This window comes from Phoenix dactylifera, unplaced genomic scaffold (genome assembly GCF_009389715.1).
Source record: "Phoenix dactylifera cultivar Barhee BC4 unplaced genomic scaffold, palm_55x_up_171113_PBpolish2nd_filt_p 001170F, whole genome shotgun sequence".
NCBI classification, from domain to species: Eukaryota; Viridiplantae; Streptophyta; class Magnoliopsida; order Arecales; family Arecaceae; genus Phoenix; species Phoenix dactylifera.
The window spans coordinates 1-18,267 of NW_024068509.1; the positions used below are offsets into that span (position 1 = coordinate 1).

General features: G+C 37.6%; 2 protein-coding genes across 2 annotated transcripts; both read left to right on the top strand.

Annotated features, from left to right (window-relative positions):
- Nucleotides 1-1,015: 1,015 nt before the first annotated feature.
- On the top strand, nucleotides 1,016-4,598 carry LOC120108097 (methyltransferase-like protein 7A; the record flags this gene model as incomplete). Its single annotated transcript, XM_039121644.1, has 4 exons — nucleotides 1,016-1,267; nucleotides 2,609-2,705; nucleotides 3,935-3,997; nucleotides 4,092-4,598. Coding segments are annotated over 4 exons (606 nt in total), but the record flags the coding sequence as incomplete, so codon positions are not given.
- Nucleotides 4,599-6,014: 1,416 nt separating this feature from the next.
- On the top strand, nucleotides 6,015-17,957 carry LOC120103771 (polypyrimidine tract-binding protein homolog 1-like). Its single transcript, XM_039121646.1, has 10 exons — nucleotides 6,015-6,227; nucleotides 6,313-6,536; nucleotides 11,667-11,876; nucleotides 12,797-12,859; nucleotides 12,941-13,014; nucleotides 13,106-13,201; nucleotides 15,628-15,685; nucleotides 15,768-15,872; nucleotides 15,961-16,042; nucleotides 16,276-17,957. The coding sequence occupies exons 2-10, from the start codon at nucleotides 6,351-6,353 to the stop codon at nucleotides 16,305-16,307; spliced, it is 906 nt and encodes a 301-aa protein (XP_038977574.1). The 5' UTR covers nucleotides 6,015-6,227; nucleotides 6,313-6,350; the 3' UTR covers nucleotides 16,308-17,957.
- The last annotated feature ends 310 nt before the right edge of the window (nucleotides 17,958-18,267 follow it).

The window sequence follows — 18,267 nt, forward strand, 5'->3', positions numbered from 1 at the left end:
TAGCGAGCTAAACAATTTCATGCTCATACCTAAAGCAGGACTTTTATCAAGTTTTAGCATATAACCGTCACTTTCTTATTTGTTGTGCCTAGGAGAATACAAGTCAAACGTTTTGTGCAAATTTACATGGGTGTTTTGGAATGTCTAGTTGCAATAGCCATATGACATCTCATACATGGCAAGGAAACATGAAGACTTCAACTTGACTGAGAAGAAGAATGTGCTTGTTAGCGCACATTATAATGCCGGTAAATAAGTTTGGTTTGGGTTAGCCGGTATACATACAATAGGTTGTAGCCCTAATGTTCACAGCTAACAGATACTAAATGATATGAGCACACGTTGAACGTACTTGCACTATATATACAACTAGAACTATATATCATCTGAAACTCTAGCAGACCCTTTTGAGTTGTGTATTTGCATCATAAATGAGCTCAACTATGGCATCATTGTCTTTTGCCTGCCTCAAGTGTTTTGTGCTATACTTATGTTTGTCTTGCATATTGGTACTATAACCAATAGTCAATCTTCTTGATCCGATCCATTTGGTTTTGCTTCATGGATCCTCCTGTATAATACGTCATCATCCTCTATCGACACATACTTCTCCATAACCTATTTTTGTGCAATTACTTTTAGGTTTTTCCAGGGCTTTCCTTGCCTTCATGACATTCATTCTGTTTATCCAACCCCTTTTATCAATGGGGCACCATCTTAGCATCATTTGATTCTGCATGAACAAACTATCCTGGTTGATCCTCTCCCATCCCCCACACCCCACCCCCGCCCCAGGAATTTATCATGTGGGTGTAAATGCAGCTCTTTTAGTCCTCTAATTTACTCATTTCCAGCACTTCTTTTCTAGTTGTACAACATAGAATGGGCATATTTGCGACAGTTATGTTCCTATCATTCATTATTTCCCAACATACTGACTCATACAAGGCTGTTCTTCTAACCTTTCCTATAACATGTATGAGAGATGACTGATATTGTTGACTTTTATTAATCATTCTTATTTATTTTCTCTTCAATTTTGGTGAAGGTTGCGGCCTACAAAGCAACACTCTTTTCTCAATTGACAGGAGAGAGTAAGAAAATACTGGAGCTTGGCGTTGGCACTGGTCCTAATTTTAAATACTATGCAAGTGCAGCAGATATTAATGTCATTGGAGTGGACCCTAATAAAAAGATGGAGAAATATGCTCAGGCAGCAGCTGTAGCAGCCGGGCTACCATTATCAAATTTTAGTTTTATGCGAGGGGTATGATGCTTTCCATCCAATATCTTTTTCAACTTCATTATTTATTTCCCTGATTTTAGGATTGCATTAATGGCTAGAATCCCATACAATCTGGCTGAGCTAGCCTAATACCTTACATTATCTATTCAAGAGTTGCTATCATTTTCCTTTCTTTTCCATGTTTGCCTGAGATTTTTTTTTAATGTTATGCCATTAAAGTGGCCTTTGTATTGGTTATATATCCAACATTTCTTTTATTTTGAGTAGTCCCACACATGTTCAGATATTCTTCTTGCACTTCTTAGGTGCTTATGGCTGTGAATGATCTGTTGTGATATTGCCTATAATTTTACACGTCACTTGCAAATTAGATCAAAATACATGTAATCTGGAATATATTATGTCAATCGGGCCATACAAAAAATTGCATCTGAAGATATTTGAGAGAGTTGATTCATTGTCAGTTTTAGGACATGTACAATGGTGGGTTGGCCTAAAAGTATCTGGGTGTCTTGAGGCTTGTGAAGTAATAAAAGGAGACTTGTAGCCTCGAGGTGTTCATTTATTTTGTTAGCATTATGACATTCAGAGGTAGGTTACTTAAACTGTGCATGGCAAAGGAAGTTTTTATTCTCTACTTTCTTCTACAAATTCCTTTTTTTTAACCAATAGAATTTTAAGTATAGCAAATTTTTTAATGCTAAGGATTTACAAAAGAATTTATGCATGAAGAGATCCTGCTTATTACTATGTGCTTGTTTTTCCCATGAAAGGTGGAAATTTAACATAATAATTGTGATTTTTTTAGTAGAAACTAGAAGTGGGATGCGACCTATCATTTACTTTAAAGTAGCTGCAGTATATTAGCAATCTATCATAAAATGGTCCATATGTTCTGAAAATCTTTGGTGGTGACTTGAAAAAAGTATTAAAATTGATAGCTACCTGCAAGTAAAAACTTACGCATGTCCTATCTAGTATAATTGGTGTTTATTGATGGTTTATAATGCCAAAGATATATAGAAAAACATATTTAATCATGATGTAGATTTAATAAGTTAGTCTTGGCTTTTTTTTGGATCTTTAAAGTTAAAGCAACATATCTAAAGATTTTGCCTGAAAGTTTGGTTTCAAAAGGAAGAAAAAGCAGCCATTATCTAGCATTTATTTAATTACTTGTACCCCCTTGATGAAGTTGGTTTCTGGGCTAAAGGTTTGGAATTTATAGCTTTTCAATTTTTTGATTGACTTTTATGTTGTTTCGTAGAAACATTTATTGTCAATCCAACTTTAGTGCAATGCATTGCTCTTTATTTGTGAGAACTGATTGCTTCGGGAATTCAAGTCCATACTTTCATGTAGGTTGGGGAAGTTTTACCTGTAGGAGATGATACCATGGATGCAGTGATTGGTACTCTGGTTTTGTGTTCTACCAAAGACATTGACATGGCACTTAGAGGTATTTATAAATTCGTTGTTCCTTTCTAAGGTCCATGTTTAACAGCTCTTTTATTGTGCACCTCTGGTTTTGCATCATAAAGATGTGTACACACACACACACAGAGACACACACAAAGATGGTTGGTTAACCTGCTATTGTTGTGAGAATTCTAGAATGGGGACACCTAAGATGACTTCGATATCATCAGTTAGAAAAGAATGATTTGGAGAGACTTTCTATATCAGAAGACCTATCCTTGCATGGTAACTGCTAAAGAAGTAGAATGCATACAATTGGCCTAAATTGGTGGTATGAGGCTTGTTGATATGTTTCTACCAGTGACAAAACCACAGAAAACAATAGAAATATCTCGGTGACAACATAGTTTCAAAATTGTAATGTCTTTCTTTGTCTAAGGCCTTTTTTATCTCGAGGATGAAACTTATACCACCAATTATGTCTGAAAAGGCATCAATAATGAAACATGTGTATCTTAATTGGCAGTTGCTCAGGAAGTAAACTTCTGGATTTAGCTCCGCAATGTGCCTATATGATTCTATAAATGTTCATTATATAATATAATTGCTCCTATGTCTTTGGATTTCTTTTACCTATTTACACTGTATATGAAGTTGACTGCACAAGCTATATAATATTGGCATTTTTGAATCTTGCATTACTACTAGTAAATTCTTTGGTATAACCTGCTTTGGAAATTTTAGTTTGCAAATGAGAATATTTGCTAACAATGTCTAGTTGCTATTCCAACAAGAATAAATGATTATATTTAATTTATAATAATGTTTATGGGGTAACATGCCAATCTGGTAAGTGTATTAACTCAAGCATATAACTTTGCATCTGAGTTTTGTTATTTTGGTGCTTAATTTCTTTTGAGTAAAAAAAAAAAAAAATCCCGTCGTGTGAGAGATTCAAACTCTCGCCGGGAAACCCCATGTCCTTAGCAGGCACATGCCTTGACCACTTGGCCAAAGCGATGCTGTTGTTCTTTTCAGTGCTTAATTTGAACTGGCCTGCATTTTCCAAATCTGGCTTCTCTCGATGCCAAATTCAAATGCTAGCATGCTCATTCTACAATAGACATACATATTTGGTAATTCTGTGTTGAAAAATGGACAGATGCTTCTATCCAATAATCAAAGGATGTCGTGGTGCTTTCAAATGTTAAACTTCTAGTTCTTTAGTATTTAGTGCTATAGATACTGATTTATCACAAACTCATGCAGAGGTTAAAAGGGTGTTAAAACCAGGCGGTCTTTACTTATTCATTGAGCATGTGGCTGCGCGTGGTATTTCTCAGAACTTCTTGCCAGACTGATGAGCAGGTCAACTATGCTCTTAAAGTTTGGTGTTTCATTCTTGTTAATGGAGTTTCTCTTGCAGATGGCTCTCTCCTCCGATTCGTGCAGAGCATTCTTGATCCACTCCAGCAGTTCGTTTCAGATGGGTGTCACCTGACTAGGGAAACAGGGAAGCTAATTTCGGAAACTGGATTCTCTAGTGTGGACCTCAACACTGCATTCCTCTCATCTGCCGCCGTTTTAGGTCCCCATGTTTATGGAACAGCTCGTAAATAGCATGTCCTTAGTTATCGCTCTCGTTTTTGGTCGCTTGTAATGTATTCTTATTACTCCTACTCGTGTCGAAGAAGATCCAGCAATGCCTCTTAAATGACCACTTTTTTTCCGGTGGAAAGTGGACCCAGTTCTCATCGCAGAAGAGTCATCTACCTGTACTTTTTTTTTCCGAAGATAATGTACTAGGTGATAAGGGATCAAACTATTAGTGCCCTTTTGGGCATGTGTGCATGGGCACATTCACCAACTGGTTTAGAGTTTTGAATGTATCATTCAATAATTGAATTCAGAATCTCTTGTTGCTGAGCAGAGAGAGATGTGATCGCTGGACACTGGACCATGCTTGATTCAAAAAAAAAAAAAACAGAAAGGGTTATCTTTTAGGGGATTTCTACGGTGCATTTTTATATTTTTTGCAAAAAATATGATTGATCTGAGTTGTTTATTGTTTGAAGTTATAGTAGAAAATTTAGGTTAACCGTCATCCAGTTATCCTCTCAACTCCCAACTCAATTATCCTTGCCGTGGAGAGTGCCAGAGAAAGAATGTACTTTATGTTGCCTGAGTTTTCTTGCATGGTATATCATACTATACCAAATTGGATGGTATGAGATATATTATACTAATTCGATATTGTTACACGGTATGAGGTTATATCGTTATTTGATGCACCGAACAAACTTCATACTGTATTGATATAATAATAGCATGGCACCTGTATAGACAGCATATCTTGTTCACCTGCATGTTTATGTCATTGGATTCAGACGGCTTAAATTCTCTGTTGTCAAGTGACAGAGGGAACATTGCATGGACACAATGGGCACTTTATGGCGGTGTCAGTATAATACGTACATCCATCGTCAGACTTAGTATTAGACCAATACTCAATTTTCCTTTTTTAAGGGATTAATAAGCCAGCAGATTTGAAGAATTAAATCAAGTAAAAATGCTTGCTATCTTCTGATTATACGGCTATTTGTACTTAAGATTGGCAATTAGTTAGGTTGAGTCAAGTTTGCATTAGATCAAGATATAATATATAAACCTTAATCAATGCTTGACCCAATCAAGTACTTGGCGATCTCTTGATCCATACCCATATACAAATCGATATCGGTAATCCAGTCGAAACTTTTAGACTCATAGCTTAATCTATTTTTGAGACTCAAATTATACCCGATCTCATTTAACATGCTTAACTAGATTACAATTTTTAGTTGTATTTCAACCTAATTCAAACAGCTGGTATTTAGTTTTTTGATTTTTTGGGAGAGAAAGGGAGGAAGATCCTCTATATTATAATTACTTAGGACCCAATACTCGAGATCCACCCTCCAAGATTTAGACTTAAAACTTTAATAATAAAGCAAAAAAGGTACGAACATTGGAACAACTTTATATCATTACTCAAAAAATTCTTAGTTCGACCTACTTGAGTCAGCTCAAAATTCTGAACCATATGTATTTGTTTTATTTATTTTATTTATTTTTGTTTTAAGGTTTGCTTGTGGCCAAAAACATTCGACCCATGCTTGGAAAAACCCCGAACAAAATTAATACGGAAAGGTTTGGTTCGGGCTGGTTTCAGGTCGGGCGAATTCTTGCTAACCTTCGATCTCGGTTATCGGGTTAGCCATCTTAGCCAACATCAACGGTCAAGATCACGTCTTGATGTGGTACGAACCACCGTTCCTCTCGTTCTTGCTCCTTCATAAAGGAAGCCGCTGGATCTCCCCGTCGCACGGCAATCCTCTTCTCAAACCCCAGCCAAAGAAACCTCCGAGGAAAAAAATTAATCCGAATCCCATCTCCCCAAGCTCCAAAGCCCCCAGATTTCTTTTCCCTCGGAAATCATAACCCTAGAATTTCATCGACAGAGAACAAGAGTTCTTCTCCTCCCGCCCTTGGCTCGCTTTTTTCATCGCAGCCGAAGGAGGAGGTGGGGTTTCGGAAAGTTTTTTTTTCCAAGCCCTAACCCTAAATCTTACGCCGTTATCTTGTTTTCTCTCCTTCGTCCGTCATAGCCGCGGAAGGTGATCCAGGTATCGGGAGCTAGGGGGAGATGTCTTCGTCCTCGGGGCAGCCGCAGTTCCGGTACACGCAGACGCCGTCCAAGGTGCTCCACCTCCGCAACCTGCCGTGGGAGTGCACGGAGGAGGAGCTCGTCGAGCTCTGCAACCCCTTCGGCAAGATCATCAACACCAAAAGCAACGTCGGTGCCAACCGAAACCAGGCTTTTGTCGAGTTTGTAAGTATTTCCTCAAAAAAAGAAAAGATATGCTTCTTTTTTATGAGCTATCCATGCAAAGATCCAATTGGATTTGTATCGTGAATTCTTCTTTAGGTTGTACATTTTATCTGATGTCTCTGATTGTATCGGGGTATCAGGGATTAGCATGATGGCCATAGTTTTTGTCTGTAGCCTTTGATGACATAACATCGGTAAGCCCATTGGATGGGATCAGCGAAACATGAAAATCAAGAATCGGTGTTTTTCGTGAGGGTGGATATTTCAGGAATGAAGTCAATTAGCTTTAGATATAAATTCCATGTTTTATTGGTATTGCTGTAGGCAATGGTGTGATGATTGATAAATATAAATGTGCTGCTTTATGATAGTCTAGTGGAAGATTAGGTGGTCGTCTTGTACTTATTGGCTTTTAGAGAGAGAGAGAGAGAGAGAGAATCATTGTACTTACATTTTTTTGCTTGCTAAGCTGCCAAGAAGGTTTACTTTTTTGTAGGGCTGCAGACAAATCAAGTTGCTGGGGCTAGGCCTGATAATAGGCTCATTGGAGCTCAGTTCAGCTAGAAAATGAATGGAGCTCAAACATTTTTTAAAGATAGGTTCATAGCCAAGTTGAACTTGAACACATTAGGCTAGCAAAGTGAACAGGGGCTCTGCCTCAATAATAATAATAAAAAGCTTGTTTAATCTTTGGTTCAAATGTTAAATGAACCGAGCTTGAGCAAGGGTCATCAAGCTTGGCTTGAGGCTGATTACCCTTTTATATAGCAAGCCAAACATGAGCAACCTACTACTTGACTCAGCTCAGCTTGTTTGAGTCCTACTCTTTTGCATTAATCGATCTTAATTTTTCAATATTTCTGAGGTTACATTTAGAAGAAAAGAGAGGAGCATCAAGCAAAAAGGTTTGAGCAAGGTACTGAGAGTTGGATAGAGATCAGAACTAAAGAAAGTTTTATATGCTAATGTGGTTCAAATAGAGGGTCGCTACTTTGCCTCCTTGGTTAATCATGAGACAGCAAAAAAGTGTGTCTGGCCTTTCTCCCAAGTTTTGGCTATCGAGAGAGTTAATCTATACTTGTTTTTAGAAAAAATCACTATCGATCTAAATCTTAAAATACCCAATCAAAAAGATGAGGCGTAGCCTAACATGGGAAGAGGTGTAGAGTTTGGGTGTTGAAACTAGAAAAATTCTCCTTTTTACTTTTGCAGAGAAAAAGGAGAGAGCTGCTAATTTTGCAGCCAAAAATAGTGGGTTGCTTTAGCAATATTTATATAGATTTGTTTTGGATAGGACAACTACATGTGCAACGCATGACAAAGTTATAAAAAGTGGACTAGATAATGAATATGAAATCTGAAAGTAATACATACATACATGCATATATATATGCGTGCGTGTGTATATACAGAGATAGAGACTTGGCTTCACTTGAGTGGATCTCCACTCCGATCTGGTCAGAGCTGCATTAGGCAATGGAGGTCTCACATTGATGATCCGAGCCATTGGATGCAATCTAATATCTCTAAATTACTTACATACCAAAGATTGTGTGATTTAGAGCCCTCTATAAATAGTCAAAAATTTGGTCAGTCTAAATAAAATTAAATTATGTTTTTTGATCACTTGATGCATAAGTTGAGCTTTAAGTTACATAATTTTTGGTGTGTAAGTAGTTTAGAAGTAGCAGATTACATCCAATGGCTTGGATCATCTATGTGGGATCCTCAATGTGCAATGTAGACCTGATCAGATCTGAGTGAAGATCTACTCCAGTGTAGCTAAGTCCAGCTATATATATATGTGTATATATATATATGTATATATATATATATATGTATATACATACATATATACATATACTCACGCAAACACACCCGCACACGCGCACATGCCCACACGCAAACACACCCACACACGCGCATGCCCACACGCAAACACACCCACACACACCCATGCACACGCAAACACACCCACACACACCCATGCGCGCCCACACATGCACGCGCACGCTCGCGCGTGGGCGCGTGTGCATGCGTGGGTGCGCGTGTGCATGCAATGAAGCAGTCATCCATTAACTGTCATGCCACTAGGATGCATTGAAGCAGTCATCTGTTGACTGTCATGCCACTAGGATGCAATTTAGCAGGCATTTGTTATAGACTGGGATTATAAGGAAAAGACTGAAGGAGCGATAATCTGACTAAATGTGGGGTTGTGGTTACAGGTGGGAGGATGCGAGGTGGTCAGTTGGGGCCGGAGAGATGACAATGAAATCAAGATTCCAATTGCTATTAAGGAAGCAAGCTAGATAAATTAGTTAAGGGGGTATCATAGAATGTCTTTGGATAGGTTAAGAAATAAATTCAGGGCAAAAGTGGAGTGGGAGGGTATTTATATGGGGAGAAAGAGAATGAGAAACATGTGATCTGCCCCATGACAATAATAATCTTGTACTTGCAATTCTTTTTCTTCAATATAAGTTCAGAGTATAAGAATCTAACTAGATTAAAGAAGTTCTAGTTTAGGGCTTTGTGTTAAATCTTAGTTTGATTTTCATAGTTTTTGTAAAATCTTTTCTTTTTCATTTAGTTTTATGCATACCTCATTGAAATTATGGAATTTTTTTTGTTTTACTCCAAATGAATTATAAAGCTCAGAGTTGAATGTTTTCATTGGTCATGGGGTGCACGAGTTCTACTCTTTTGCCAAAAAATCTGGATTTAAAAATATTCTTAGATTTGAAAACTGATGTAAGCTGGATTAGGTAAGTTTGGAAGAGAACCTCAAGGTTTTTCAAGTTTATAATATGAACATGCACTGTGGTCATTAATTTTTGTTGTCTTTCTTAGCATCTTGGGGCATGAAGGTGTGATCTATTGATATGTGATAAATGCAGAAGCTCGATAATTGCCTTGTTTATGATAGGCATAAGGTTAACAAAGATAGATATGACTGAGATGCATGACATTCTGCTAATCTGCTTCTTGTCTTGTCTGATAATAATAAATAGATCTTGTGCGTGTTACTAGGTTTACATTTTTATTCATGATTGAGTCATTTATTTTTTTCATTTTCTTAAATATGCTGTTTAATTCCATTGATTTCAGTCTTTTAGTTTTAACAAGGGTACTATGATTGCTGATGAGACTTGCACAGTGGGCGTGCTTGAGGCTGACTAGATTAGCAGTGCAAATACATTGAATATGGAGTATTCTTTCAGGAGAGCATCAGAAGAGGCCCTCGCTGTAGTCAACCGACAAAGAATTTGAATCTAAAATCAGCACTAATAGGTGTAGTGGTGAGCTTTCCAGTTGCTCCAGATCATGTAAACTAGTATGGCCTTTTTTATAGAAGAGCTGCCCAAATTACCAAAAATAATGATTTATTTTTACCATTGATGCAGGTTTTCTGCATTAAGCTGGTTTTAGAGTCTTTCTTTTGTAAAATTTGAGCCATAACTGCTCGATTGTTTATAATTAGGACTAGACCTCAAGATTTTGAGGTTCCCAAAAGCCCATAATCTATGGTTTAGCAATGATTTTTAATATAGTTTTTATTTGTTCCTCTGTAGATCAAGGTTCACAATCTTGTTACTGATACAATGCTGATGTAGTGTCGGTGCAGGGGTTGGTTCGACATACTGAGACACAAGGACCCCCCCCCCCTCGAGCGCATGTACCGAGTCTTGGTTCAGTGCCGGTATGGCATAGTACACCTGATATGGGGCGGTATACACTAGTATGGTGAATCTTTCTATAGATAATTTTGCATTTTGTATTTTGGGAGCTAGTCAAAAATTGACATTTGATGAGGGTTGGATATTCAGAGCTAAATATTTATTAAAGTTTGTGTTCTTAAGTGACCTCCACAAATTAAAAATTTGAACCATTACTAAAGAGGTAGTGATCAATCTCCAGTCTCCACCATGGGCAAGGATTAGAGAACCATGTTCTTTGCCTGTGCTTGTTCTAATCACTTGCTGGCTTGGTAAGTTAATGTTATTATATGGTACCATGTTGTGCTAGCCACATGCTAGGGCATATAGTAAAATTAATGGATCTTTGCTGGACCTTGTCAGGCAGCATTGTCAGTCTCAAATAAATATTTGGTCAAAATATGATCTTTTATAAGGTTCAAAAAAGTAATCTTCCAGAAGATTTTCAATTTTTTCCCTAGCATTAGCTTAAAGGAAATGTTTGAGGGAGAAATATGCTTATGTGAGAAACCTTTCACGAGCGTGCTATGCTTATAAGCATGATCATATGCAAGAAATTTGAAATGAAAAGAGTAAAAACTTATATTTTTTGTCAGTTATTGCGTACTAGGATCTAGTTTGATATGACTGGCTTTATTTGAATCGTAGTTCTTAAATGGAAAAATCTAACTCTGTGCACTAAACAGAAACACTGCACGCATAATTCTTTATTTCTAAATTACTTTTGAGGAAATAAGTTGTTACAGACAAATTATTAAATTTACTTGTGCTGCTATAATTTGAAAAATATTATAAAATGTTTAGGTGAGCCCAGATGCTAGGAGGCCTTAAATGCAGGACGAAAGGTAAAAAGGGGGGTGTTCATGTCATCTATCAAATATACAATCATACTGGGAACCCACCTCAGGATACTTCCCTGGATATTCGTAGTTATAATTTTGGTTTTCTTTTTTAATGTATGTTTAGACCTGTATAGTTTATATTTATGCAAACATTTCTTAAACTTTTTATTTCACTTTGCACTAGGCACAAAGCTGACAAAGCGAGGAAATATATTTTCTGTCTTTATCCAATTTCGGTCTCGATTAGTTCACAAGATTGAATGGCCAAGTCGCTGTCAGATTGTAATTTCATTTTAATTCCTTTCTATATTGGTTGCTGTAACATCATAAATTATTGCTTTTCCTTTTTGTTCTTGTTCATGGTTTTCCTCCTATTCCTAGCTTGTACCCCTATATTGTTGAGGTTGTTTTGAAGTTTAGCTCTTTATATTGTTATTTATGAAGCCTTTTGCATTCAGATAATGCATAATTCACTATTTTCTATAATTCAACTTTTATTTTGTATTTCTCACTCAAAATCTCATGATCTTCACCTTTATTTACATTTAGTAACTTTTCCCCTCTCTCAGGCAGATCTTAATCAAGCAATTTCGATGGTTTCATATTATGCTTCTTCATCTGAGCCTGCACAAGTTCGTGGTAAAACTGTTTATATCCAGTATTCAAATAGGCAGGAAATTACAAATAATAAGAGCTCTGGAGATGTTGCTGGGAATGTCTTGCTTGTCACTATTGAAGGTGTTGAAGCTGGCGATGTTAGCATAGATGTCATTCATTTGGTAAGTCCTATCTGCCAAGATTCTTCTCTATAAAGGGACCCATTTGGCTATTATGGTCATCATCTTTAAGAAGTGCACTTATGGTTGATTGGACTGTATTAACGAGTAAAATTTGTGGAAATTTGTCAAATATATTTTTTGAAACTGAGATGGTCTTGCTTTATCTTTATGGCTTCTAGTAATGTTCTCTACATGGATCAGCAGGTCCATGTTAACAAGAAGATGTCCTCGTTGTCAACCTACTGCATTGGGAGTGACACAACGTTTCTTGCTATCTCTTTCTTTTGATCAATCCATTTAGAGCTTTTTGAACCTAAACTTGACAGAATGGTACTCTCTAACTGTACTTGATCATAATGCCTCATTGGAGTTTTATGGCAAAGTTGATCTGAATGGACTGTTTTTGTAGTCAAATTTTCAATACCTAGGAATCTAACAGTGCTCATAAATGTTATAATTTTAATTTTTTTTTAATACATGGTGCAGTGGGCTTGCAAGTTTTTTGTGCTTGACAGTAACTTGTCAAACGTTTTTTTGTGATTCTTTTCTTTGCAACTGAAGTACTTAATGTACAGGTTAAATTTCTGGTGGCCAACATGATTTGGCTATATCCCTCTTTAAAGGCATATTCATTGTGGGGATCCATCTTTTTCCTCATTTAATTTTTATTTTGAGGAGGTGTCAAAAATAAATATCTCATGCATCATGTCCATCCTTTTAAATATAGATCACAGTATCTATGATGCTTATGAAGTTTTGATGAATGCGATGCTCTGCCTACAGGTTCCCCTCTGCTATTCAAATGTGATCAATTAATAGTTTTCTGTTTTGGGGAGAGGAGGAAGAAGAGAGAGAAGGGGGGGGGTTGTTATTTTTGTAAAAATATTTTGTGCAATAATCATATTCCACCTTTATCTCAGGTGTTCTCTGCCTTTGGATTTGTGCACAAAATTGCTACCTTTGAAAAGGCTGCTGGTTTTCAGGTAAAAACATTGCTGTCTGGGGAGACTATTTTTATATGATCTAAAGGCGGTCACTTACATTGATATTTGAACTTTTCGCAGGCATTAATTCAGTACAGTGATGCAGAAACTGCTTCAAATGCAAGAAATGCCTTGGATGGAAGAAGTATTCCAAGGTTCCACTTTATTTTCCATTTAAAATGTAAATCTTTGCAAAATTCGATTTTCTTTCTCGAAAAACATACTGATTGAACTTGATATTTCCAGATACTTACTTCCGGAGCATGTTACCTCTTGCCACTTGCGTATCTCATTTTCTGCACACACAGATTTGAATATCAAGTTCCAATCACATCGTAGCAGGTAAATCAGTGCAACCAATCTATCAATGCTTGTCATTTTTCTTTTTGTAATTCTCCTTGTCTCACAAGCATGAAGGTGATGTGTCCCTGCAAGGAACTGTTGCATAACATGTTCTAGGCATTATTACAGAGCATATTTAGCTGGAAACTATAAATGAAACATTTTAGATCTGCTTTGAGAAATATATTAAATTATGTTCAGACAGTTCTGTGCATACAACTATTGCTACAACCTGGTCACTTTCAGATTGCCTTATTGCACAGTTGGGTGTAACTTTTTGAATGTCAACAGCCTTTCGAATATCAGCAGCCCACCTGCTTCCATCCAGATTGTGCATATGGTGCGACTTGTGTTTCCATAATTAAACATGTAATATGATTTTGTAGTTATAAATAATTATAAGGAAAAATTCTGTTTCATGTTGATTGATAAATCACCATTTTCTGTTTAATTACTTGTGTTATATGTGTCTGTGTTTTTCTTGGGACAAAACTTAATTTATGTTCAGACTGTGCGGTGCTTACAAATGCTGCTACAACCTTGTTACTTTGACATTGGCCTTATTGTCCAAACAGGCCAAGTCTAGAATATGGACACCCCACCTCCTTCCATCTTGATTTTGCAGTACGGTGCAGCCTCTGTAATTATTAATTATCAGTCAAGTGTTTCAGTAATGTACTCATATACCAGTGTACACTTTAACCTTGCTAATTTGGTAATACCTAAGCGCATGGTTACAATGCGAAAGATCTTAAGGATATCTATGCAGTTGCGTCAATTGTGCTACATGAGATTCACGTCAACTGCTACTTGATTGAACTCTATGACATTGGCTCTTTTAGATCTTTATAGATTTCTGACGAGAGTTGTAGCAAATACCTGCCCATTGAGTCATCAAAGAATATTAGTTTTAATGTTAGAAGGCTGGGGCCAATGAGTATTTTTGAGGAATGATTGACAATCTTTAATATGTAGGCTAGAAGCGCCCCCCCCCCCCCCCCCCCCCCCCCCCCCCCCCCCCCCCCCCCCCCCCCCCCCCCCCCCCCCCCACCCACCCACACCCACACCCACACACACACACGAAAAACACAACAACCACACACACACACAACAAACAAAAAAAGAAATCTCTTTTTGAATGTGAACATATGGCTCATTTAGGCATGTAGACTGAGGGACCTTTAGGCAGCACCCTTCATATACTTGGTGCATGTTATGGCTTTTAATTTCTTTTTCTATGCCCACAGCTTTTGGACTTTCTGATATTGGGAGGCATGACCTATAGAACTTGTATAATACATTTTAAGTAGACAGATGTGATCTACTTACCCTCATCTTCTTACATGATGAAGTCACCTATGCAAATCAGCTTTCATGTAACAAGTCTTTCAAGTTTGATCTCACCAATTACAAGCCTAGCATATATTACTGGTGGGGCCATGATGTGCGGGAAAAAATACGACTTTGGCATGGGGTTGCATGTGAAATATAAAGAATATAACAATAATTTGGTAATGTTGGTTAATGGCTGCATTTTCCTTGTCAGGGTCCTTTTGTTGACTGTGCATAATTATCTATGAGTGTGATAACTTGTGGACTGCAAGAGCTAAGAAACTGCTTGGACAGGCATAGATGAGTTGCTTAACCTGTTTGGATACATAAAATGTTTTTGTTTATATAAGTTTTCCGGGGGATTTCTAAATGCTAAAGCCTTCCTGTCCCCTTTATATCTTAAACATGTTTCTGAATGGTGGTGGTAAAGTCAAGGAAAACTGAAGGAACAACGGGTATGAAGCATAAAATAGATCTCACTTCTTAAAAGCATGGAAGTCATGTTAGTGATGGAAATTTCACCTTTGGCAAGTTGAATGTATATGGATCTTGTAACTTGCTGCTAATGAAGTGGTGCAGACCATGTTTTTGAGCAATAATAATCCTTTTATGGCCAGATCTATTTTTTTTTTCTTTTATATAAATGATGCTCCTGGAGTTTCAAATGATGACGCTGGTTGTGATGCTATGTGCTTGTAAATACCAGAGGAGACCTGTTGTGCGGAAGGAATTGGGTTTTGTGTCGAAGGATCAGGAAGAATGGAAGATTTCGGAGATGGATGTTGCAATAGCATCTCAATAATCTTACATTTACTGATGCCTTGGCCTCGAAGGGAACAATGAAAAAGAAGGGATTTTAAATGAACCACCTGTATAAAAGTTATATCACTATTTTATGTTGCATATGGTGATTATATTGGCTTATAATGCACTATACTGTTACACATCCTCTGCCTTCTTTTTTACATTAACATTTTACTTTCTTAACTGTTCTATTTTCTGCATTTGCATGTGTTTAGTTTTGTTTCAAACTAGCACTGCCATTTAAATTGTTAGCTGGTTAGATTGTCCTAAGTTTTTGGCTGATTGTGCAGGGATTACACAAACCCTTATCTTCCTGTAAACCCCTCAGCGATTGAGGGAACTTTACAGGTGACTTCTATATATTAGAATGATTTCGCCACATTTTCCTTTGTTTAATTTTTGTGGTCTACTCATGAGTAGTTATTTGCAGCCTACATTGGGTCCAGATGGACGGAAAAAGGAGCCTGAGAGTAATGTACTTTTAGCTTCTATTGAGAATATGCAATATGCAGTGACAGTTGATGTTCTTCATAAGGTAAGATGTTTAATATATTTTTTAAATATGAATTTTCAGTTCTATATCGAAGTACAGACAAATAATAAATTTGACACTTCTTTTTCAGGTGTTCTCGACATTTGGTACCGTGCAGAAAATTGCAATTTTTGAGAAGAATGGTGGAATGCAGGCTTTAATTCAATATCCTGGTAGGGATGTTATTTGCATAGTATTTAATATATCTGGTATCAATTTCATACAATAATTGCAGATACTAGGCTTCTGTAGGACGAGAAGCATGTTCCTTATGATAGTTTTTTTTTTTTTTGAGGTTTCTACTTGATAATTAAACTGATATTAAGCACATGCTGTAGTAAGGTATGAGCTAATAACTGTGTGTGGTTGTAATCGGACATGCATGTGCTCATGCTCATGCTTGCAGGAAGGCATGCACGCATGCATGATAACAGATGATTCTGATATGCTGATATACTTGTATGGGTAAATTTTGTTGAGTCATGCTTCTGTTGGTCTGTTTTTTCAAGCCATGGTAAGACATGTAATGTTTGCATGATATTCCTTTGTCTATTTGTTTGGTCTAAAACTCTTTATGTTTGTTTAGAGTCTGAATAACATCTTATTAGCCTTTCTCCGAAGTTTTTCACCGTTAAATTTTAACTGTTCTCTTTTGGGAAAAAAAAAGCGGCATTTGGGTTGTGTGATTGGTTTATTTGCCCCAGGATGTTACACATTCTTTAAAATCTTGCTATCTGTGACAAATTTCTCTTTCTTTAAGCCTTTCCAAGAAATGAGGGGCTGATATGTGCTTACTTGTTAAAGCATGCTGCCATTCTGGGTTTCGAGAAATCCATGACATAGAAACATTTGTTTGCTACGGATAACAAGGTGAAGAATGGAAAGGGATTTTACTTTAGCCAAAATTTTGAAAAAAAAGAAGGGTTGTTAATGCAGGACAACCCTTCGGAACCTGATATGCAATGTCACACACTTTCAATGAAATCCAAGCTTTTATAATGATGTGAAACTGATTCCAATATGATAGTTAATTTAGTGATCTGGAAGTTAAATTCAGGGACTTCTATTCCCAGTACATAAACTAGAAGTTAATTTAGATGCAAAGAGGATTTATGAAAGTCATGCCATGTATACAGGTTGCTGAAAATAAACATCAGATGATGGTTAGTAGACAACTAAACACAGTCCATGAACAAATATAATGTAAATTTTCATTAATTACAGTAATTTATGATGATTGTTGTCCATTCTTTCAGCGTGAGCTGATAACAACTATCTGCAATGGTCCAAGCTTATTCCTGTTCCTTGCTGTTGGAGCATGTATGGCTGCCCTGCAGCTGAATGCTTCCCTTGTGTTGAGGGTGTTGCTTACAACAAGGACTTTCAGGAACTAATTTAGGGTTAATATGAATAAGAATCTCAAAGATTAATTTCAAAGTTATCAGAACAAAGCAGATCAGAAAATTGCGTAGCTTAATGCAATCAAAAGGATCACAAGGTGATAAATTTGCATCACCATTTGGTTGCACTTCTGGAGGTTCAGCGGGGGAATAAAGGAACTTTTAAGGCTTCAAGAAAGGAACAAGGAGGTCCTTTGGAACAGCAGACCTGGCCAGACCCTGTAGAGACTGGTTCCAGCCAGGCAGGTACTCCAATAAAGCCTGTTTTCGATGGATGAGGCTGCTGCCATGTTAAACACAGATGGGTGATTGTTGGGAAAGCTTAGTTCACCGTGATTGGATTGGAAACAAGGACAACTGAAAACAATAAAAAGAATGCAATGAAAAGCTACATGAAGAAAGCTATGGTCTCCGATCTCACATTGGTGGCTGGGGACTAACTCCCAGGGCTTCACACCTGCATCCACGTTTCACACACAACTACACTCAAACACACAACTACACACGGAAAAGAACATAGCTTCATCGAGAGGAAAGTATGCACATGATATAAAATGGAAATAGGGGAACAAGCCAACCCATATGAAGGGCTATTCCTTTTCTAATGCTCAAATTTCCCTTGTGCTTCTTAAGCATGCTGACTAAATTATTCACAACTTATTTCACACTAAAACTAAAAGAAGGGACTTGTTACGGGGGAACTTAGCCACCATGCCCCACGTGACCGGCACGCGCGCCCAGGAAGACTACGGCTGCCCCTTGATCCAGCAATCCGACCCCGAGTCGGCTGCCCCTTGATCCAGCAATCCGACCCCGAGTCGACAATCTCTCGACAACAACAGACTGTTCCTCTGAGGCACGCCGCGGCCCCCTGCTCCACTACTCCCTGCAACGGCCGTATCCGGCGCTGCCCCACGATCCCCTGTAACAGCCGTACAAAGCGGAGCTCCACTATGCCCTGCCATGGCTGTACCCAGCGCTGCCCCACGACGCCCTGT